The 25,347-nt window shown below is 44.6% G+C and overlaps 1 protein-coding gene across 3 annotated transcripts in view; it reads right to left on the reverse strand.

The window, feature by feature from the left end:
* Positions 1–25,347, reverse strand: part of ARHGAP21 (Rho GTPase activating protein 21) — a 117,977-nt gene that overhangs the window by 26,072 nt on the left and 66,558 nt on the right. Inside the window, exons 7-8 of one of the 3 annotated variants that reach the window (XM_069959085.1) lie at positions 10,462–10,491; positions 7,576–9,415 (exon numbers count right to left, since the gene is read on the reverse strand). In XM_069959085.1, the coding sequence (XP_069815186.1) occupies positions 7,576–9,415; positions 10,462–10,491 (1,870 nt within the window). Of the gene's footprint in view, positions 1–7,575; positions 9,416–9,753; positions 10,092–10,461; positions 10,492–25,347 lie in introns of those variants that run through there. The other 2 variants (XM_069959084.1, XM_069959083.1) reach the window with 2 other exon arrangements.

Below are 25,347 nucleotides of genomic sequence, written 5' to 3' on the forward strand. Positions count from 1 at the left end.
TGAGGTCTGCTCTGTCTGATTGAGCTCTCTGGATTAGGTATATCAGGCACAATCTACAGGAATGGATGACAAATATGCACCTGGCTGGTAAACATATGAAGTCTCCTATGAAGAGACATATGTGTCTCCTATAGGGAGTCCTAATAGGCATTCACACGTTCCCTCATTACTTCTAAAATGTGGAACTCTCGGCATCATATGATGATGCCGGGAGTTCCAAAACAGTTTAAATCTTCACGCTACTGTACTGACCATATGTCCATTTCCAGTTTGGACAGTTTCCATCTTGAACTAAGGGTCTCCACCTATGCAAGTGCACTGTGGTGGGATATGGCTGCTGAGATATCACTATATTTGAAAGAAAACAATGCAGAATGGCAAACCCACATAAATAATGGTCATCCATGAATTCAGTCTCTATGATCAGAGCCAACTAGAGCCACAGATATTCTCTTACCCTCAATAAAAGGAACATATGTCCTTTAGCAATGCGTGAATGCACTGGACCAATTGGCGGCCATCACAGTGAGATTATATACACATCCTCCCCCGACAGGTACTTCTACACCATGAAGCACTAAATAAGTTCACTCTATAATAATTGTACTTTCTACATGACCGTCTCCTAAAACAAACACAATGGAAATTGCACTGTCTCTACAAAGTAAACATCTCCGCGCTTAGGCGGAGAAGGGAGGCGTAATGTTTATTCTAATGGGAGACTAAAAAAAATCGCTTAAAAGAGTCCTAGTTTTATGGTGTGTACGAGCAACAATGCGAAATGAAAGTTGAGAAGTTAAGCGAGTCTTCTGGATACAATGCACCGTGACCCGGTATTACATGCCGTTCTCTCTCTGCAGGGTAATGCTAGTGGTGCTGTAGTCAGAGGACCAGACCTCAAATTTACCTGTCGGCTGCCAACCCTCTCCCGAGGGCAATATCATGGGATCTAAAATCAGGGCTTACAGGTATAGTCCCTGTCCCATACATAAAGACATCCGCTTATCTAGAAGCAATGCTTGTGATATAGAGCTCAATATTTTTTAAAGGATTCGTAAGTAGGGGTCCCATGTACCAATATGGCAGTCCCATTATGGATCAATGCAAAGTTTATCTGTAATGTATGGGCACTTCTATCCATTAAATAAGAATTGAAATTACCCTAAACACAGAGTTAAATGATGGACACGAGAAGCACTTGAGTCCATACTGGGTTGAAGTGCCCATCCTTCGAACAGGTAATATAACACTATGTTATGCTGCTATTCTTGCTGCGAAATGAGACTGAATGTGCAAATCTCCAAAGCATTTGAAGTCTTGAATACATAGACCAGTCGGCCACCTGGGTGAAGAGCCAATATGGTCACCATTACCACTACTATGGTTATCTTCAGTCCTGCTTCTCAGCCTTCCACATGAAAATTCTGCCCTAGTTGTTTATATAGGCAGCCATAGAAGAGCTTACCTATGTTACAAACACTTAGGAGCCTAGGAAAGCAGAGTGGAGAGCCCCCCAGTGGTGGCTATAAGACTACTTTACCCACAACCAAAATATGCCATGTCGAACTGTGTAGATCGAGATGTGTCACACCTAAGGTAAATGGGGACACACACATCATCCGACAGTCATAAGGAATGCATCAAATGAATTGTGGCCACTTAAGGGTCACAACTTCATCCCATTTGCTTCCCTTAGGGGTGACACATGTTGCAGCCTGAAACAATGTGTTGCCCCAACCTAATGGTAGCTATATAAATAAACTTCTTGGCACTCACCAATCTGCTGTATTTGTAATGTTTATTGCATCTTCAAGGATGAAAACAAAATGGTACAGGACGCGTTTGGGCGTATGCCTTTATCAACTGCCTGGTTAGGCATACGCCGAAACGCATCCTGTACCATTTTGTTTTCATCCTTGAAGACGCAATAAACACTACAAATACAGCAGATTGGTGAGTGCCGAGAAGTTTATCTATATTGAAGTGGGACTTGTTCCTATCTACGTGCACCACCGCGGATTCCGGAGTGCCAAACTGAACTTTGTTTGCTTAATGGTAGCTATATTGGGTGTCACCCAGCTTCCTTAGCACCACATAACTAAAACCCTGAAGACAATGTTTGGCCTCTAGACAGAAGTTGATTCGGTCGGCGATTTATCCTTCTATAATTCAGCGAGGAATGCTCTTTTATGTCTTGCAGATGTAAGGGGGGAAAAAATTGGGTTTTTAAGGGACTGTACATCTGTAGACATCTGTCACCAAGGCCTCGTAGAGAATGTCATTCAAGCGTTTCTTGTGGCCAAGGGATGAGCCAGTGTCTTACAGTAGACTGCAGATGTTCACGAGAGTCACATCTAGGAACGAGACGGAGCACTTTAGGTCGTGAGAAGCTCGGGCTGAGATGTTTCTCCCGTCTGATCAAAAATAAAAACTTCCATATTGCGAAACGTAACAGGTTGTGACATTTTACAAATGTAAATAAAAGTTTCAGGAACTCAAGAATTCAGGGGGAAAAAAAAAAACAAAAAAGTCTTGACAAGATGCAAATTTTTCCAATCGTTATTTTGGGTCACAATAAAAACCTGTTTTTCCTCTTTGTCTCCTTTGGTATCCTTACGTATTTTTAGTAGGAACTGAGGTTAGGTCCTGTTATAAATGCCGATCTTTGGCCATTGGCGAGTTTGCAGTGCCTTTATACAACAATCGATTAATCAAGCTGCCAATAGCAATATATTTGCTCTGAACAAAAGGAGATCAGCCGATGAGCAGGCGTTTTCTCTCTCATCAGCCAATCGCTTTTACTTTAATACTGGCAGAATGAGTGTTTCAGGGAATATTCAATGCGAATAATCGACCAACGCAAAAAGGACCTTTAAATACATAGATAACTAAACAATGGTGGATGACCACAAATCGAGGCTATTAAGGGAACATCTATCCACCTTTGGGTGCAGGACTCTGGCCAGAATTATTGGTTCCACCATCCAATAAGCTGGAGTCACTTCATACCCATACAGATAATCCATTACCATACTCCCTATTGGGACACATGGATGACATAGATGGCACTACTACTCAGATTAGGGCCTCGCTATTAACCAGAGTAAGAAGCTACAATTAATCCAGATTTTGCTGTGGATCCAAAATGGATTTCCACTTCCGGACAACGGTTTATATTTCCATAAAAAGCCAATATGTCTTATCTCATCAGGAGAGAGTCAGGAAGCCCCATAAAACACACCAGATAACGTCCAGTTTTGGTTGGCATTAACCTAATATGCATGTCCAGCAATTTTGCCTGCAACAGGAATCACATGACCAACAATCAACAAGTGGCACAGCATGTACTGTAGAGAGGAGTGCAACTCAAGCACATTGGAGTCGGATCATTTGGAATTTGAATACCTGTGGCTGGAGAAGTTGGATGCAGCCCTAGGGAGTCCTGAAAAACATGGATACAGTCTATGGCTTCCAACCTCTTCAGCCACTGACACTCGAATGCCGAACAATGGGACTTAAGCATGCTCAAGTTGAGCTTATCTCTAGAGGCTACAGCGTGATCCACAACTGGTCGAGACCTGGAAGACCCAAAAGATCCAACCCAACCATATTCGTGGACAAATTTACCTTATAACCCCAAGTCTAACCTGTACCAATTTAGTACTTACTATATAATAGTGTCCTGATGAGAATGAACTGTGGGTTCAAGTACAATAAAAGTCAGGACAATGATCTATCCATTGGGACTTCCAGTCTTTCGACCATGGCCCCCATTCTCAGAAGAAATGAGGTGTCATACGCCTGAGCACTCTCCATTCCAGTCTACAGTAGACACACAGCACAAGGCTATCAATTGCTGGAAAGATCACTGAATACTCTGCAGCCAGGACCATTAGCTAAAACACAAATTACCATGCATCATAAGGTATATTATGTTAATGTTACCAAAACCGCATACTAGTTACTTCCTAAAAATCTGAACTGAAGCATACAAGGCCTAAATCTAGAATAAAAGCCATAATAAGATGATTTGTTGGCCACTAGACCACTTGTTAATGGTTTCCAATAACAAATGTATGTATTTGCAGTACTTATTGGAAGTATACATTGGAGTGCTCCATAAGTGGGAGGTGAAGGGGTTAACCCGCTGACAGCGTTCACCCGTCATCCCGTAATGAACCTTACTGTTTGCACTAGAGCCGCATCCCAGCAGTAAGAGTGAATTCACCTTTATCTCGTATGGCTGGCAGCCAAGACACCGGAGTGCTGAGTGCTGATCTTCTGCGGAGCAGACCTGGCCCACATCCCTGCCTGTCACCCGTATAAAATATTTCCCTCTAAAACAAAGCCAAACCCCTTTCTTTACGCAACATTTTATCTTTGTGTAACCTTACTGGCCTGTTGCGGCACGTCAAGTGGTGCAATATGGAAAAATTTAAGCAGAAATGGTAACAGATGTGCGCCGTGCCCATGTGATCGGCCGCACACGTGTGTCTCCTACATGGGAAGGCTTTGATCTGAAAACCTGACCTGTTCTCGATGTACAGGTGGCAGATGCAAACCAGTCCTAAAGGCTTAAGCCACTTACAGACACCCAATGCCTAGTCTAAACAGATTTAGGCCAATTTAAGCCAAGTATAATAATTTGATTGAATTTTTGAGTCCATAGTAAGGCGTAAGAAAAGGAATTTTATAGCCCCTTTATAGGGCCCGTTCACACTAAGTAAAATCGGCGGAATTCCACGGCAGAGCTCTCCGCCTGTCTCAGTGTTAGACAGTGTCTCTATGGGAGGGATCGCGCGCCTCTGCTCAAAGAATCGACACGTCAGTTATTTGAGTAGAGAGCGGCGGGAGGTGCACGAGCCCTCCCATAGAGACAGACACTGACACTGAGGCAGGCGGGATTTCTGCCGGAATTCCCCCGATTTAGCTCAGTGTGATTTGGCCCTTATAAGTCAATGGCGGCAAATACAATAAAGGAAAACAACTCGCCCTACCACTCAGCAGGAGGCGATGCAGTCAATCACTGGCCTTAGAGTAATAATGGTGTAATGCCTTAATTCTCCTGTGGAGGTGCTGCAGGGAAATTAATAAGGTGGAAACCACAGCATACGCAATGTGCAACCTGTGTACTTGCAGTCCCCAAAACCTGCTCTTGGGGTCATAATGGCAACAATGGATGGTGCCTTTGTATTTGAAGCAGAGCTGGGTGTGAAATTTTTTTTTTGCAGCCATAAAGAGTTAAATGGCAAATTCATGGATAATGTTCAATTATTTACTGCATGTAATAATTTACCCCCAGAACACTGAGCACTTATCTGAAACATGACATATGGGTTAAATGGGAATGTGTAGGTTGAACAATCGAGGCTGACATCCTCATCAGTGCAATAAAGCAGTGCTCACGACTCTTAAAACACACGTAAATAATGCACAGTGTGGGCTAAAGAGCTGCATGGTAACATGGAACCTTCAGGAACTTAAAGGAATACAATGTAATGGGATACCTGCAACACAGCTGAAAGACTGGTACCCTTTCATGGCAACGCCACAACACAAGTCTTGCCTTACAGATTTTTGTTAAAATCGAAGACTCACTTTTGTGGTTCCCACCTCTATTTAAGTTAGGGTATCCGGAGTGAGAATAGCCACCACTGTAATGCAGATTATGAACCATAAACATGCCCTGTGTAAACATATATATGCACAGGTATTGGGTCAAGCATGGATCTTGTTGTTCACACTATTCTGAACCTGTATGGGCCCAAGGTAGAAGGCGGTCTACAGCCCAAGGTGATCAACCCAGCTACGTGCCCCAAGGAGGTTTTAACTGGTTATCTGGTCCAGTGGGCTCTACTGCTCTCCTAAAACAGAGGCCCAAATACAGATCAAGAAGAATACAGAGAACCATCCTCACCCTTCATATGTGACTAGCAGCTATCGCAAAACTACAAATCCCACATGGAAGGCATCCCTCCCCTCCCGTTCTGATGAAGTCATGACTCAGGGGAAATGCCTGACCTGGCTGATTGATGCCCCATTAGCCAATCAGTGACTGCAGTGGTGTCCCGCCCCAGTAATTCGCTGGCTGAACGGGGCATCCATCAACCGGGTCATGATGTGAAAGAGGGGAGAGCTGGAGTGTGACAACGGGAGCCCCTGGAGTGGGACGCGAAGCAGAGCAGGCATGGGGATCGGTAAATATCGACCCTTCGCACTGGGGGGAAACTGGTGAATTGGACTTCAGGAGGCACCTGCTTTCGGACTTCTCCCACACTGACCCCAACTAGGGCGGCACCAGCAGGAGGGAAGCCCCGGCCTGTAGACCGATGCAGAGACTCAGGGAGCCCCTGTACTCCAAGTCTCCAGTCAGGGACAGGAAACCACTGAGGTTGAGAGGAGGGCCTAATATTTTTACACTCCAGGTTTCCTGTCCCTGGGGGCGGTGTCCCTCTCTCCATGGTCCATGTTGATGGGGAAATATGCGGTGTTTAATTATGTTCACCCCAAACTGAATATTTGTTGCCCCGCTGGATTTTTCTATAAGGGGTGCCTTAAAACTAGAATAAGCCATACTCATCTGCCCTATTCCCCACCAGTACTGCTTCTACATTGCTCAGATCCCCAAAGGCCCCAAGAGTGACCCAGGTCAGCTAGTGTTTGGCTGGCCAATCATCTGCATGTAAGAAGGTCCCAGGAAGTAGTGAGCAGCCTCGGGGGAATAGACAGGCGAGTATGACTTAATTTTAAGGTACTAAAAACCACCTATAAAAAAAGATTTCTCTTCCCTTTAAAGACCCTCATCTCTTGGTTACAATAGAGAAAGATTACAAAGAGGGACTCTCACTAAGGAGGACCTTTCCTGTATTAGAAAAGACAACCCATTATTTAAATAAACAGTGTAATGCTTCATTCCTCCTGTGGTGGCGCTATAGGAAAATTGAACGCTAACTGCCAGGTTTTCCCACACTGGCAATAGGATACTTTCTAATCAGCTTATCGTCAAAGGAATTATCCAGAGAGGAGAAGTGACAATGAACAGTGAAGACATATCTATATCACCGTGTTACTGTGTATATAATTCATATTTGCATTCTAGAGCCGGTGCCCTTTAAGTGGCAATGAGTAAATTTATGACCCCTGCGCAGTAATAAAACATTAGTCATATAGTAATGTATGTTGTAAGCAAATAGCAGATAAGCGACTAGAAAAAAAGAAAAAATGGGCATATAAATGAAGCTGCTGACGCAACATCCTACCGTATGAGTTTCTTGTATACATCTAGCCACAAACCCCATAGGCTTTATCTGTGTCTAAGACCAAAGATATATTACATCTCAAAGTATATAGCTGCTTATCTATACAATCCTCGATGGAGGAGTATGAATGAGTTCACACACACAAGTGAATGACAACCATTACAACATTTACAAATGGGTGGGTGCAATGGGTCCTGAGCTACAGGAATAGCACAATCATTTTTTTTTATAATATGGATGTGACAAAAACTTTCACAAAAACACCTAAAAAATACAAAACATAAAACTTCAGATACAATAAACAACGCGGACTTACCTATGAAGGGTATAGATGCTAGCGAATCTCCTGGTGAGCTGGAACCAGATGCCTTCTTCTGTTCTATACTTTTTATCTTCACTTCCCTCCGGGCATCGTTGGGTAGCCAGCAGGTTGTGTCGGCCACGGGTTCCTGCTCATTGACAGCAAAAATGTAGGACTGCTGCCGTATGGGCTGAGGAGTCTGGCTGCCAGACGGAGATTTATCCCTTAAGACCACAGGATCGACAGAATTAAATTCTGGATGGACTTTTGTCGCAGGGCTTTGCCCGTTTTGAAGGTCCATGATATCCGAGGTAGCTGAGCTATTTGTCACCTGTTTCACAGGCCTGGTGGGAATCGGTGAAGAAGCAGCAATGGGAGATTTGATGACGGCATCCAGATGTAAGTTATGAGAGGCCTCGGCCGGGGAAGCCTTCTGCACGTTTAGTGGCCCACTCCTGCTTATGTGGTTCACTGCTTTTTGGTCTTTGATGATTGCATCATCAAAATTTATAGTAAATGGTTTAGGTCCATAGGAGGAAGAAGAAGTAGTACTTTTTACAGAATTAGATTTAGCAAGTGGAAAGTTGGTTCTTTCAGATACAGGGGGCCGAGAATGTGAGTACCTGCAGGAGGAACTCTGAAAATTCCTTGTTAGCGGTGAGCCTTTCAGGTCAGCAGGAACCTTCTGCAAAGGATGTGCTGAGCCCAAAACGCGTCGCCTATGTTCTGAACTATATACAACAGGTCCCACTGGGAAGTTTGGGCCTCTGAGGGACATATGAAATGAATGTTGCCGAGAACGATCATATATACCCCGTCGGTCATCCTGTTCAGTAAATCCAGTCCATTTGTAGTTGTGCTTTATTTCACCATTTGCATCGCGAGGATCACCGGTGTAGTGATCAACTTTATTTGTAAGGTAGTCACATGACCCCGATCTATTGCTTCTAGGAATGACAGCTGGTGATGTAAGAGTGTCTTGGGAAGCACTACGGGGCCACTCTTTCCAACCTTTCACAATGACTGGGTCTTCAAGCCTTTCCTGAGAAACGCTCCGCTGTCTGATCTGGACAGACTGGGGAACCCTGTCGTGAGATGTACTCCGGCGACGGATCTCCACCGAAGAGTGGATGGGGGAAACTTGGCTGTAGTCCGTGTTTTGAGATGCTGCTCTTAGGCTATCCAGTCGCTCTTGTATGGTTCTATGACCATACATCTGCATACGTCTGTTGTCAATATACTCTCTGTAAGTTTTGTAATTTCTCCAGTCTATGTGCTGGTGAGAAACTGAAGAATAGTGATTAGTAGGAGATGGCGATTCATCGCCTGGGCCAATCGCTCTGGGGCTACAAAGAGAGTCAACATGTCCTCCATAGCTGGGAGGTTTGCTTTTAAGTCCACCATCAACTGGTCTGGTTACCATCGACATGACAGGGGGAGCCACAGAGGGTGGAGACGTGGTCCTTATGAGTGCACAAGGATCTACCCGGTGTGAAGGGCCAGCACTACTTGGTCTACTTGATGAAAGCTCTACCACCTTCCCAGAAGGCACGATAACAGTTCTTACAGCTTCATTGCAGACGCATACCGCAGTGTTCGTTTTCACGAGATCTGTAGGTGATGGAGGCACTTGGATTTCCACTCTGTGGTTTCTGTCTGGTTGTGCTGACGTTCTTAACGGCCGAACAGGTTGCTTAGCCAAAGACGTGCCCGGAGAGGTGACTTCGGGTGGCTGGGCCATCACCGAAGGTGAGGATTTTACACGAGGATAACATATAGGTGGGGGTTCGGGAATATTGTGTGCGTTGCCGCTGTAGGCGTCATTTCCTTTCAGGTAAGCATCTTGGGAATATGCCTAAATGGAGACAGGGTAGAATTAGGAAGTTATAGTGAATATAGGGGGAAAAAAATTCCATTACAAAGCAGAAGTTCCACCTGAAAATGTAAATTTGTTATATAAAAGCAACAACATAACGAGGGGTGTAAATAACATAAAAGCTACATGCAAAAAAATTAGCGTTTTAATAAAATTAACAACATTCTTTTTAGGTTAGGCTCTGTTCACATCTACAGCCATCGATTCACAACAGTTTTGATGCCAATGTGAACAAAGCCAAGGATTTAAACCAATAATGAACAAGTTTACGAGAAAACAGGCACAACCCCCTCCTACCCCGATAACAGAGACCTTACCTTGTGCCGCCTTAAAGACTGACTTCTCCGAAAAAGAGTTAAACTAAATTTGGCCCGTTTTACCCATCTCCCTTGCGTATCAAAATGCACTTCAGCGATCATGACCCCCCCCAAAAAAATAAAAAAAATTAAGAAAAAGAACACAAGTCCAGCGTTCAAAAGGGAGATTTACTGGTTAGCAGGGAATGGCAAGCATTGGACCATCTCATATAGCCACAACAAATAGGTTTTATAAGGTTCCCGTACGTAGCATGAAATAGCTGACTGCAGAGCCTGCCGATGCAGAGAGGAAGAAAAAAAAAATGGACTTGGTGTCCTTAGGTATTTATATAGTACAGGTGTGGTATCGGATTACAGCCCGTGACATGCTTACTGCAGGAGAGCCCAGCCTGCTCGCTCCTTCCGTGAACACAGAAGGTTATAAAGCTAACGTGTGCAATGGTAAACAGCAGAAACTAGTCAACGGTGGGCGAGGCTTTTACCTCCTGCAGCACACACAACGATGCACAAAAAATATATTAAAAATATACATAACATAAAAAAACGCGATAAATAGGTACAAGGCAGCACATGCAAATCCACATTTACAAGGCACAGACATGAAAGCACTGCTCTATAACCAGTTCCGGTGTTAACTAGCAAGGATGTCAGACATATTAAATGAAAATTAAACATTCCATAGAGAGACATGGCTTCTGTGCATCTTACCAGAGCTGTGATATCCTTTGGAAACTGCAGCTGGGCAGGAAATAAAGCATAGTAAAAAAAGAAAAAGAAAAAAAGGGGGGGAAAAACAGCTGCTTATTGGTGTAAAAAGACTGAATTATGTTGTCATATTGATGCCGGGCTGGAGCGAGCTAAAAATACATCTACACTGAATTCTGTGGAAGGTACCAAAAGAATCGGCAGGGCGGTGGAGCGGATTTTTCATTCCCATTTCCTCCTAGGGCTGCAGGGTCTCACACACATATGTCACTGCATGGACTGCTCTCGTCTGCTGCTGCTAGAGGAGGAGGAGGATGGCAGAGCCTGTGCTTATGGACATGCCTTCTGCAACATGTAGGTAGCCTGGCTTGCAGGATACAGATCCTTCCTTCCCTTGCACTACAGCTTTCTCTCTTCCCCCGATGCATTCAGCGGCGCAGCTTATAGATGACAAAACCAATGATCTATTATGCATCCCGAATACTGTGGCTTCCCATACAATCATGAGCAGAAGCTCAGCTGACTGCAAGCTGCCCCTTTCCCACATTCCAGCTAAAATTAGAAAGACGCCGTAGAGATTTCTTCAATGCAAACATCCACAGGGAAGCATTTATCTGGGTGTATGGCGTATACATACCAGGGCGGCTTTAGAGGGCTGCGACAAACAACCTGCTGCTCTGGGGTAGGACTACAAGTACCAGCAAACAGTGATGGTCACGAAGCTTACAATGAATGGGAAGCTCTGGGAATGTGTATAGAAATCCATTTACATATCCTTATTATCAGTCATTCGTCTCGTATCTGATTTTCCTAAGCTTGAATAAGTAGCCGGATCAAACAACAATGTAGGTAAAAAGGTTTTCTTCTGCCAGGATAATCAGCAGAGGAGGCAACTGTTTAAATTCCCTGCAGCACTCCCGCAGGACAAATGGAGTATTACATGGTATCTAATAAGAACAACCCATGTGTACAATGCATCGATTTGAACTATAGCTATAGGGAAGGGTACCTATTACATTACTCGGGGTATACATGTAAAGGAGGGATGGGGAACCTTCAGCTGTTGCAAAACTACAATTCCCATTAGACAGCCTTTGCTTGGAATTGTAATCTTGCAACAGTTAAATGGCTGAAGGTTCACCATCCCTGGTATAGAGGGGTCAGATGGGCAAGGGGGGACTACACCTTTGAAGCCCTGTTTATCACCTGTTAGTCCTACATAAAAGGGCAGACTAGATGGATCCAGGGGTCTTTTACTGCCCACAATCTTCTATGTTTCTATATTCTAGGAGCTTATATGCCAAATGTCTAAGGGGTACTGTGCTAAAGTACACTGTATGATTATAAACTTGGAGGCTCTTTGATTACAGTGGGATGTAACTGGTCAAGGATCATCAAGAAGCCAATCCCCGCCTGTATAGATGACCCACCTCCACCTGCCACTTCCTGGCTCTTCCTCATGTCAAGAGACTAATCAGCTGGACTGCATGCAGTCAGAATGGCAATCATGGGGGATCAGCAGTGGGTGAGTACTAGAGACGAGCGCAACTCCATCACGCTTGAGTCCTACTGTTCCCTAGGGCAGGGATGGGGAACCTTTGGCCCAGGAAATTTTGTATCCATGTTTTCCAGGACTCCCTAGGGCTGCATCCAACTTCTTCAGCAACCGATATTCAAATGCAGAATGATCAGACTCAAGCATGCTCAAGTTGCTCTCATCTCTAGGGAGTACTTGGCCATGTTAAAAAAAAAAAAAAAACAACACCATCACACTGGTGGTACAATGTAGATTCACTGTGAATGGTGCAGATGGTTTCCTGTAGTGCACAGTATTTTATTATTACACACTGCAGATAGTTTATATTGCAAGTATCTACATACATTTTTTGTGCCACTCCCACACTGCGTGCAAAGTAGCAAGCCCAGCAGCAATGATTCAACGAATCTGCTGTCATTGGGCCAAGAATGAATAGAATGATCAGCAACTTGATCTCTCCAGAAAGAGCCATGTGGCCCGAGTACACTGCAGCATTGACTGTCCAGAAAACCCCCCTGGAAAAAATGGCCAATCCACAACCAAAAAACTTTAAATTTGAGATTATCCCACTCGTATCTTGAGTACAGCTCCCATGCAGATCTATGGGTCTCACTGGTAACAGACCCCACTGTTACGCTCCCTTTTATCCGACAGAATACACATTGTCATGAAGTATACAGAGTGTGTGACTGCGGTGCACTTTGTAGTCTGTTACCATGGAGACGCACATCTATATAGAAGCTATAGACACAGAATAGCAGGAGATTTTTTGCTTACCCAAAGTTGCTTCATGTTTTACTGTAGACGCAATACAAAAAAAAAAAAATTGTATATATATTATATAATAATAATAATAATTGGTCAGGACGGTGTATCGGCCCACTAATACGAGGGATAGTAAATAGAGCAAATGACGCATTAAAAAATATAAAGTGAATTAATATTTTTTTGCCCGTAGAGATTGATTATTCTAGAATAAGAGGCACAGCGGCGGCAGAGAACACATTCATTAAATCAGAGGATGAGTAGGATTAAATGGACTCTAATCTCACAATAAATTGCTGGTCACATGAATACTCATACAGTAAAACGACTCATCTGCAGAGAGTCACAGGTAGAAGACACACAAACATATGCCTGGAGATGACTGACACACGGCCGCTGCTCAGCACTGAAACTAGTAAAAGACTGTTTGGCTGTTCAGGCTGCATTCTGGGCTTTTCATTATCGCTCGGGCGTCATTAATACATGACATCATTACCGTACCGCAGGGATGGGGAACCTTCGGCCCTCCGGCTGTTGCAAAACTACGATCCCCATCATGCCTGGACAGCCAAAGCTTTAGCTGCACTCAAGACTGAGATGGGGTATAGGTAACGAGAAAATATCTTATAACACCAACATTATCCGTTTGATGACATTATGTGGAAAAAAAAAAAAAACAGCAGCGTGAGAAGTTACAGAAACCGTGAAAAATCAGCTATGTTATCCTAATACAGAGTCAGACATCAGCCATAGCCATTATGGGGTTATAATGAGAATATTGTTAATGAAGCCGCCTTCAGTATCACATGAGGATGACTTATTTCTAATACAGGCAGAAATTCCGCAACCGGACAGCAACCTAGAGATTTTGGATAAACAACTGGGAAACTTCTAAAACAGATTCAATCTATACATATGTGATCAATATAGATAAGTTATAAAAGGGCCAGTACCAACTAGACAACCCCTTCTCCTTATGAGAAACCAATGAGCCAGAGGCTGATCACAGCGATCAATCATCACTGGAGAAAATGGCCCATTTGCTCTGTAGTGGCCTCTACAGGAGAAATAAGGCACTGCATTTGAATACTACACAGCAGGGCTGAACCCCTTTTAAAAGGGGAACTCCAGATAAGTCGTAAAGTCGGTGATCATAGCTCTAAATATTTCACTTTGAAAGTTCTAACAAACACAACCATATATCTCCTTGGACTTCAGGGGAAGGTGGAATATCGGGGCTCCTTGCCGACACGCCTAAATGTTAGTGTATTATTAAGTCTCTAGCCTTCGGCCCTGCCTTGGAAGCATTGAGCTACCTGCTTCCACATGACATACCTTGACACGCATGTAGCAATCCCCAGGCCACTTGCACAATGTGTGGGTCAAGTTGGTGCCAGGCAGGGAATTACTTAGTAAAAGGAAATGATTATTAGTCTTTATCTAATTATAATGCTATAGTAATAGGAGCCACTGCTAAGAGAAGAGGCTGAAGACTTCCAGTATGCCTCTACAGACTTTTTATCCATCTTAACCCTTCTTACTAGGGATATTGGACAAACTGGTACTCGTAGTTCAGCAACACACAGAGTCAAATTACCCAGAATCTGAAGTCATTAGGGGAACGGAGGGCTCACGCATCGCGCACCTAGAGGATATTCCCGGCTACCAGAAAATTGCTCAATATTGTTCTTGCAAAACAAAGTCTTACTGTTAAGTAGGAGACTGGGAATTTTCCATAGAAATTACATGAATAACGGAGGAATGTGCTGCTTTGTCTCCTCAGACCCCCACTGATGAGCTACTTATCTCCTCTTCTGGGAATAAGGTTACTTACTGTAGACCCCTTAAAGGGGTTGTCCAGTGAAAATCTTTTTCTTCCAAATCAACTATTTTCAGAAAGTTATATAGATTTGTAATTTACTTCTTTTAAAAAATCTTAATTCTTCCTATATTTATTAGCTGCTGAATGTCCTGCAGTAAGTGTTGTTTTATTTTCAGTGTGACACAGTGCTCTCTGCTGCCATCTCTGGCCGAGACAGGAACTGTCCAGAGCAGAAGAGGCTTTCTATGGACATTCCCATATAAAACCTCTACTTCTCTGGACAGTTCCTGTCTCGGCCAGAGGTGGCAGCAGAGAGCACTGTGTCACACTGAAAATAAAACACTTCCTGCAGGACATACAGCAGCTGATAACTATGGAAGACTGGAGATTTTTTTAACAGAAGTAAATTACAAACCTATATAACTTTCTGACAATAGTTAATTTAAAAGAAAAAGATTTTCACTGGACAACCCCTTTAAAGGCAATTGGTCGGCTCTTATCAGGCTCTGGTTGCAGATGCTTGCAAATTATAAAGCTGCCTTTTTCTTTTTAAAATCAAGAGCTGGGACTGTGCTGAGCTGCTGCATGTCTGCCTCCTACTCGATTCTAAAGCAACCACACATCGCTACCTGTAATAGTGATGTGTGGCCGGCGGCTAACGATTGCCCAAACACCTGACCACCTTACCTCTGCTACTGGGAAGTTGCAGAGCACAGGAGAGAAGACCGGGAGCAGGAAGAGGTAAGGTGTCATGTGTTTGGGCAAGGACTGCATGGACATCGCTAACGATGTCCATGCAGCTCTTCAGGCCCTATTACACGAAACCAGTCGGCTGATTATCGTTCCGTGTAATAAACACAGCGATCAGCCGATGACAACGATCATCAGCTGATCGTTGATATAGGTTTGGACCTATAGTTGTCGGGCATCGACCGCGCACAGCTATGTGCAATAGCGGTGCGCGGCCGGGGGCTGACGATTTGCAAAGTCCATACATTACCTATCCATGGTCCAGGGCTCCTCCTGCACTCCGCTTCTCCCCAGGTCCTGCACGCTCCAGCTTCAGAGCGGCCTTCTTAGCTGGCAGGCTGCTCAGCCAATCACAGGCCGGGACCACCATGGTCAGTGATTGGCTGAGCGGCCTGTCAGCTAAGACAGGCCGCTCTGAAGCTGCAGCGCGCGGAACCTGTGAAGAAGCAGAGCGCAAGAGGAGCCCCAAAACATGGATAGGTAATGTATGCCATTTAAAGCAAGGGTATCGGTAACGATGTCCATACAGCCCTTGTTAAACAATTATTGGGCCGTGTAAAAGGCCCAGTAAACGACCGCCAATCTACCAGATCGGGCCATGCACTAGTACCCTTGCTGCCCAATTATCAGCCCATGTAATAGGTCCAGTAAACAGGAGCCGATATAACATATCGGCACTCATTTCCTAAAATGATCTGGGGGGGGGGGGGGCTGGGGGGGAATCAAAGTATACTTACCACTCCCCACGGTCTCGACCACATAAGTGCACTGCAGACCGACCAGAGCTGGGAGCGGTGGTCAGGGACCCAGTAAACCGCTATCAACAATACCGGGACACCAAGGGGCCAAACTTTAAAAGAAAACAAAACTTGCTTTCTTATGCATTCCCCACCACTTAATAGAAGTTTAAGTGATGGAAATACCCTAAAGAATATTAAAGAATATATGCCATCATAAGGGATGTAGTAACAGAGCAGAGATGAGACATACAATCTCTACACTTCAACCTAACACGGTCATAAACCCCTAGTGCCAAAAGGACAAAAGACATTCGGGGTTAGAAAGCCTTAAAGGCAGAGCAAAAATAGTCCTGGAGACCCCCTCTAAGGTTTTTCTACAGGGTACAAAGATGAAAACAAATATAAAAGCTGTATTCTCTGGATGAGCTATCAGACGGCGGTCAGAGGCAAATTTTCCGCCATTTTATTTTAGACTGCGGCTTGATAAATACGGCCCATTGTGCTGAACACAAGGCTACTGTTCTCATTCCTCCATGCAGTTATAGACAGGGCTGCCTGTACAAGTATCAGGCTGTAAGAGCAGATTATGAGGATTCAATCCGCTCCAGCGGTAACATGACTGTGTCCATGGCCGGCACACAGGAGCTGTCAGCTGAGAGATCTTTCTGTCTAAAAGGATGAGATCTGATCTAGTAACAGATGAAGCCTCCATAATTGTGCTGCTAGTTATCACCTAGACCCTTGTTCAATGTCTCAGCTCAGAAGCCGCAAATCCTCAGGGGCTTCTATATCAGGAAGCTGCTGCTATCATTGCTTAGTGTTATATGCATGAATGAAGGAAGGCAGCTGCAAAAGAATCATACAAGGACAGAGTGTGAGGCAGTATTATTTGCACCTACATAATGTACAGAGAGAGGCAAGGAGGCAGTACTATCTGCCAATACATGATGTACAGAGAGAGGCAAGGAGGCAGTACTATCTGCACCTACATAATTTACAGAGAGACAAGGAGGCAGTACTATCTGCACCTACATAATTTACAGAGAGAAAAGGAGGCAGTACTATCTGCCAATACATGATGTACAGGGAGACAGCACTATCTGCAATTAGATAAATTACAAAGAGAGGCAAGGAGGTAGTACTATCTGAACATACAGAATGTACAGAGAGACAAGGAGGCAGTACTATCAGCCCCTACATCACTTACAGGAAGAGACAAGCAAGGCAGTACTATGTACCCCTACATGAAGTGCAAGGAGAGACAATGAGGCAGTACTAGCTGTACCTATATGAAGTACAAGGAGAGACAAGGAGGCAGTACCTTTTGCCACAACATTATGTAAGGGAGAGAATGGAAGGCACTACTTTCTACAGAGACATCGATGCAGTACAATCTGCATTAGGGCTGGGCGATATAAACGATATGCCAAAATATCGTCATCAATTCGGTTGACGATATAGATTTTTGGCATATCGTCATATCGCGATATACCACGGAGCGGTAGTGAATAAGCTTCTCACTTACCGCTCCGTGGTACCGCGCTGCAGGGCCTTCCGTTCACGCATCGTCAGCGCGCTAGCGCGCTGATGCGTGTGACGTCAGGTCTCCCAGTGCATGCTGGGAAGAAGACGCGGCCCGTCTCGCCTCGCGGACTCCATCAGCCAGCCCTGCAGGAAAGGTAAGTAGCATAGGGGTCGGGGGCGGCAGATGGCTTGGCATGGGGCTGATGATGGCCCTGGCTGGGGGGACATGATGGCTGGCACATGAAATGGCTGGAAAACAGAGGGGAGATGACTGGCACTGGGGGGGGGGCTGATGACTGGCAACGGGGGGCTGATGACTGGCAACGGGGGGCTGATGACTGGCAAGGCGGGTGATAACCGGCACAAGGGAGGGCTGATGACTGGCACAGGGTGGGCTGATGGCACAGGGGAAGGCTGATGACTGACAAGGGGGGCTGATGACTGGCGCAAGGGGGGCTGATGACTGGCGCAAGGGGGGCTGATGGCACAGGGGAGGGCTGATCACTGGCACAGGGTGGGCTGATGGCACAGGGGAAGGCTGATCACTGGCAAGGGGGGTGATAACTGGCGTGAGTATACACAAAAAAAAATGTATATATCGTGATATATCGTTATATCGTGCATGCATCAAATTATATCGTGATATAAATTTTAGGCCATATCGCCCAGCCCTAATCTGCATCTATATCATTTACAGAGAGATACAGCGAAGCAGCACTATCTGTCTACATCATGTACAATCAAAGAGGAAGCAGTACTATCTGCAACTATGTCATGTACAGAGAAAGACAGGGAAGCAGCACTATCTGTCTACATCATGTACAATCAAAGAGGAAGCAGTACTATCTGCAACTATGTCATGTACAGAGAAAGACAGGGAAGCAGCACTATCTGCACCTGTGCCTTGTACAGTAAAACAGGGAAGCAGTACTATCTGTACCCAATAGTAAGTCACATATAGGGAAATACACAGACACAGCACTATCTGACACTATGTCAGGAAAACACAGGGAGGCAGTACTATCTGTGCCCTCATTAATACTGTGCTATAAAATATAGAGTAAAATGATGTCACCAGTGTGAATTTGTAGCTATAAAGTAACTTTGCTCTCTGGTATGTCTCTCACGGTGGAGTGACACAAGAGGGTGTGTTACTACATTCTGTACACCCACACCATATAATCTATATATGTAGTAACACACCCTATCTAATGCAAACACTGCAGTCAGGCTGGGGACAGTCAGGAGTTAAGGCCCTTTTACACGGAACAATTATCGTCTGTATTCGTCCGATATTGCCTGTTACGGCCGATAATCGTCCCGTGTAAAAGAAGGCAACGATCAGCCGACATGATAGAGGTCGGCTGATCGTTGCTGTTTGTCTTTCAACATTCTGACAGCGCTCGTTTGCTCTATGTCACCCCATGTAATAGGGGCTTTACAGCAATGGGTGTTAGCTTTTTTTTTTTCTACTTGTAGTTTACCTGACTATAAAAAAAAAAATCTAAAAAACATCAGAACAGAGTCTAAGGGGCCGATCCGGCCAATTATCGCTCTGTGGAATAGAAACAACAATCAGCCGATGATAGTGTTCATTTTAGGTTTGAACCTAAATAATCGGGCACCGACCGTGCATCGCTGCGTTGAATAGCGATGCGTGGCGGGCAACCGACGATTTCACGAGCACCATGCTTTACCTACACATGTTGCAGGTCTTCTCCTGTGCTCCTTCTTCCACCCGCTCCCACGCGCAGCAGCTTCGGAGCAGTCTGAGACCGCTCAGCTAATCACTGGCCAGGACTGCCACGGCCAGTGATTGGCTGAGCGGTCTGTCAGCTCAGACAGGCTGCACCGAAGCTGCTGCTGCGAGCAGGGCCGGGAGGAAGAAGGAGCACAGGAGAAGGCCTGCAATAAATATGGTGTTTAAACAAAGGCTGCAAGGACATCGGCAACAATCTCCCCGCAGCCCTTGCAAAACAATTATCGGGCCGTGTAATAGGCCTAGTAAACGAGCGCAAATCTAGCAGATCGGCACTCGTTTACATTATTGATCGGGCCCCCATCGGCCTGTGAACAGGACCCTAAGGGTGCATTCACACATACAGGATCTGCAGCAGATTTGATGGCCCAGAGTTACTTTACATTGAATCTGCAACTTCAAATCTGCGCCATCAAATCTGCTGCAGATCCTGTACGTGTGAACGCACCCTTAGGGTGCTATTACACGGAGCGATTTTTACCGACTAACGATAGCAAACGAGATTGCTTATCGTTAACCTGAAATCATTCACCATATTACAAAGAACGATGGTCGTTGGTTATGATCGTTACTATGATCGTTTACTCCTTCTGATCCCAGCAAAACAAATGAACAATGTGCAATTACACTGAACGATTAGTGAGCAAACGCGGAACTTGAGCGAACAAATGTGGAATTACAGCGAACGATAATTTTAGGTTTAGATCCAAATCAACGATCAACGACATGCGAACGATTTTTTGATCGTTGCCTGCAATTACACAGAACGATTATCGTTTAAATTGGAACATCATATTGAATTTTTGCGCGATAATCATCCTGTGTAATAGGGCCCTAACAATGAAACAAATGGGTTGTTAATCTCCTGCACTGACACGCCTGGCTCTATGGTGCTCTGTGCTAGGGCTGATCCCGACTGATCCTCATCTACTACTGATCCCCGGTGGGTTATATAAAGTGAGTTTTCTAAACCTGACATTTCTGAATTCCAATGGATAACAAGTATTGGAGACAGAATCCAGTATAATGATTCCATGCTTAGAACAAATGCAGCCTAATGGCAGGCCTGTACCGAGCAGAGAACAGCGCTCCACCGTCTACATAACCTGTTACAAAGAAAACCCACAAGCCCATTAATAATAAATGAGTCGACAAGTTTATTTGCTGTTTCCGCCGAAAAAAAAAAAGAAAAAAAAAGAATCACAAAGCATTAAGTACCTGGACTTGTATCCGAAGCGGAAAGACTGTAAGAAATGGACTCATTCCTTATTCATGCAGACGTTACTGATGTCCGATCTATTTGGTTAAGAGACTACTTGGGCGGATGCATTACCATTTGTGAAGATTTTCCAGCAATGGGATATTATTAGAGGATTATTATTACACAGCATATGAGGAAGCCCTGTTCTTACATTCCCTATAACAGAGGCAATGGTGGCGATCCTCTAGAAATAAAGAGCTTATAACTGGCAAATGTGTAAGGATACTCCCAAAACACCTGCTGATCATATGGTCCCTGTTGCTCCACAGCACCATATGTATTGTAGTGGCTACTTCTGGTACTGCAGCTTACTATACTACAGTCCTATTCAGGTCAATAGGAGTCAAGGAGTCATCTTTCCCTCCTGCTGCAAACATGCCCTGAGCCTGATGATTGGCAGCCAACAAATAAGGAGGCGTGCTTGCAGCATGAGGAAAGATGAATGCAGAGAGATGATTTCCTGACTCATTGCTCCTGTTTAAAGCACCAGGTACTTCATCTATATACAGCACAGGCAGAAGACAATGTCTAACATCTAAAAACATATTACTCAGACGCATATCATGTACATATATAGGATAGGTATTAAAGGGAATCTGTCATCTTTAGATCACGCTCAGAGAATGTCAAAAAGTGTTGAGCCAAGTCTCCCTGCTTCCCTACTGCTCCCTGCCTTGACCTGCATGACTATGTACAGTCCTGCATATCAATGAAATAATTAAGGCAGGGAAGGGTGGTGGAGGGAAGTTCAGCGAAAATTATTGTATTGCCGCCCAAAAGTTATACTAATCACCAATATACACTTATTACGGGAAGTGCTTATAAAGTGCTTTTTTTCCCTGTACTTACTACTGCACCAAGGCTTCACTTCCTGGATAACATGGTGATGTCACCTCCTGGATAACATGGTGATGTCACTTCCTGGATAACATGGTGATGTCACTTCCTGGATAACATGGTGATGTCACTTCCTGGACAACATGGTGATGTCACTTCCTGGACAACATGGTGATGTCACTTCCTGGACAACATGGTGATGTCACTTCCTGGACAACATGGTGATGTCACTTCCTGGACAACATGGTGATGTCACTTCCTGGACAACATGGTGATGTCACGACCCGACTCCCAGAGCTGTGCGGGCTGTGGCTGCTGGAGAGGGTGATGGCAGAGGGATGCTCAGAGTCCCTCCTGTGCCCCTCAGTGTCCCCCTGCCATCATCCTCTCCAGCAGCCACAGCCTGCACAGCTCTGGGAGTCGGGTCGTGACATCACCATGTTATCCAGGAAGTGACATCACCATGTTATCCAGGAAGTGAAGCCTTGATGCAGTAGTAAATGTAGGGAAAAAAACACTTTAGGGTGCCTTCACACGTACCATATCACTGCGAGTTTCTCGCACATAAATCCACAGTGATGCTGACTGCTATCAAGTCAACGTATGTGTATTGTCACTGCGTGTTTAGTGCGATTTTTACATGAGAGTTTTGATCTTCATATGATTTTCACAGGCGAGTTCAACATCAGAAAAAACGCAGCCACTTTCATGCGAGTTTGATGCGAGAAATAAGCAGCGATACGGTACATGTGAAGGCACCCTTATAAGCATTTCCCGTAATAAGTCTAAATTGGTGATTTGTATAACTTTTGGGCGGCAATACAACACTTTAATAAAAATTTTTGCCAGACTTCTCTTTTAAGCAAAATTGAGGTCTAGTTAGAAAGACCTCTACAGTTAGTGGATAGTATATCTTTTGCAACAGGGCATTGATTACATCAATGGAAAAGCCTTTTTATAGGCTGTCAAAACACAACTAATTCACCAAATCCATGCAGGTAGCGGGGGTAGCACGCTGACGACAATGCACGCCTTCTTTCCGGTTACTGATATGTATCTGTGCATGAGTGTGAGGTATGCTGGGTGTGAGCACCTGTAATAAAATGTAAGTGAATACCTGGACTGCCACATTACATAAGTCACATGGGTGGCTAGTTAGTCCGTCCTGAAGGTCAACAGATAAAGACCCCGGGCACACCGACTTGTGTAGTCATGGTGCTGACTATCCCTAAGGCTTCAGGGTGTCAATATCTGGGCACTGGCAAAATGTAGGAGGTTGTAGCCCAATATTATCCTCTCCCCTGATGGTGTTGATATTTAAAGGGGGGGGGGTTCTGGCAAAATGTATTTTTCTTTCATATCAACTGGCGTCAGAAAGTTATGTAGATTTGTAATTTACTTCTATTTAAAAAATCTCCAGTCTTCCAGTACTTAGTAGCTGCTGTATATCCTGCAGGAAGTGGTGCATTCTCTCCAGTCTGACACAGTGCTCTCTGCTGCCACCTCTGTCCATGTCAGGAACTGTCCAGAGCAGTAGAAAATCCCCATAGAAAAACTGCTCTGGACAGAGGTGGCAGCAGAGAGCACTGTGTCAGACTGGAAAGGATACACCACTTCCTGCAGGACATACAGCAGCTGATAAGTACTGGAAGACTTGAGATTTTTAAATAGAAGTAAAATACAAATCTCTGGAACCAGTTGATTTGAAATAAAAAAAAAATAAATAAATAAAAAATGGTGAACTACCCCTTAAACTAAACTAGTTATCTTTTATATAGCGCCAACATATTCTGCAGCCCTGTACAAAGACTATCAACACCTACAATGGTCCCGGATCCTAATGAGGCTCACAATTTAAAATCAGAGAAAAACGTGCAAACCCAATGCCCTTGACTGGATTCATACCCAGGACCCCAGGTAACAATGCTAAACCCTCAGCCGCCGGGATAGGCTTACGGAGCACGACTATCACACAATATGGAAACTGCTATAAATAGGGCGGAGGTTAATGCTGCGGAGCGGTGACAGCTCAGCTGGAGAGCGTGCAGTTAACGGCAGAAACAAAAGCGCGCACCGGGATCCGTGTTGTATAGGTTGATGCACAAAACATATAGCACAAGGCTGTAATTAAAGCGACGAGAAGATGAGGCTGCGAGTAACCATGGAGACGTGTCGTCTGACGGCGAACACACAACGGATCACGATCAGGCATGAAGGATTCTCATGTAAGATGCTTTACTGTTTGCTGCGAAAGTGTTCCCCAACCTGTTGCAAAACTACAACTCCCATCATGCCCTGACAGCCTTCGGCTGTCAGGGCATGATGGGAGTTGTAGTTTTGCAACAGCTGTAGGGTCACCGCTTGGAGTACACTATCTCAACTCCTATGTAATCCAAAATCAATAATGATCCACTGAGGATATATCCCTGTGGAATATAGGGAATATACTTGGCCTACATATTGTGCAGCCGTACACTCTACAAAAAACTGACAATTAGAAAAATAGCCGCTTTCTTCCAAAAACAGCGCCACCTATGTCTTCAGAATGTGTGTGGCATTACAACTTGAGCTCCTTTCACTTTAAATTAAACTGAGCTGCAATACCGCCCACAAACTGAGGACAAGGGTGGAGCTGTGTCTAGAAAAAGTAGCTGTATCTTTTCTTAAAGTGGCACTGTGGTTTTTTTTTTTTTTTTTTTGCAGAAATCAATAGTCCAGGCGATTTTAAGAAACCTTGTAATTGGGTTTATTAGTCAAATATGCCATTATCTGCATTCAAAAAGACTTTCCCCAGGTCCCCCCCCCTCTCTCATTCACTGCTCATTATCATCAAATCTCGACTATTATACATCGGTTGGGCCCTGTCTGTTCTATAGAGAGGGGAGGGGGAAGGAGGGAGATTAGTCACCAGCAGAGAACAAAGGATTACACAGTGGGACCTGTGTGAAAGCCGCTATTCAGAGGTCAGTGCTGACTTCAGAGGAAATAGCCCGGTGATGTAGCTGTAAATTAACTCTTTGTTGTCCTGTTTTGATGCCTCATCTCACTCAACCCCTCCCCTTTCCATAGACAATCATGAAGACAGGGGGGGGAGAGCTTCAAACTGCTTTTTCATGATAAAAATGCATTTTTCGGCTAATAAACCCAATTACAAAGTTTCTTAAAATCGCCTGGACTATTGATTTCTGGAAAAAAAAAAAAAAAAAAAAAAAAAAAAAAACTTAGTGACAGTTTAAGCTTGGATAAAGAACGGTAAAGAACACTTAAATCCACCCATATACCTATATGCTCTGTGACTGGGCAAAAGGCCAGGTGCCTTGAAACGCGTTTAACTTAAAGCATATGTTCACATTGTGACTTTAGAGCTCTGTATTGATTCCGACACATTGTAGTTCCCAGCACCATCCATCTCCTGCTGATTAAGGATTGTGTAGTAACGAAGGCGGCTCCTGTTACTAAGTGGAGAAACATCTACAAACCACTCACCTAGGTCATGTTGCCAGCACCAGCAACAAATCCTGCAGTCCCATCAATCCAATCACTAACAACACAGATCGCTGGTCCCAGGAGGGGTAAGAGGTTCAAACATTGATTCACACATTATATGACACTGGCCGTTCTGTGAACTGGCCGGTGTCAGATAAGATCATCCTGGCTGGTACTGCAGTACCGGCCAGATGATCTTTAGTGCCGCTGAGTTCTGATGCCGATGCATTAGTGTGCGCCCGCATCAGAACTCTCCGATGCACACAATGGAGGGTGCAGCCGGAGACGCGCGCTTCATTGTGTGCACTGACAGGTTCTCTGCGGCCGCTATTCATTGACGTTTTTGCGGTGCCGCTAGAGATCGCGGAGTGTTTACTATACTAAGAGCAATGTTCCATATATCCAGTG

Source organism: Dendropsophus ebraccatus, chromosome 2 (assembly GCF_027789765.1).
Source record: "Dendropsophus ebraccatus isolate aDenEbr1 chromosome 2, aDenEbr1.pat, whole genome shotgun sequence".
In the NCBI taxonomy this organism is placed as follows: Eukaryota; Metazoa; Chordata; class Amphibia; order Anura; family Hylidae; genus Dendropsophus; species Dendropsophus ebraccatus.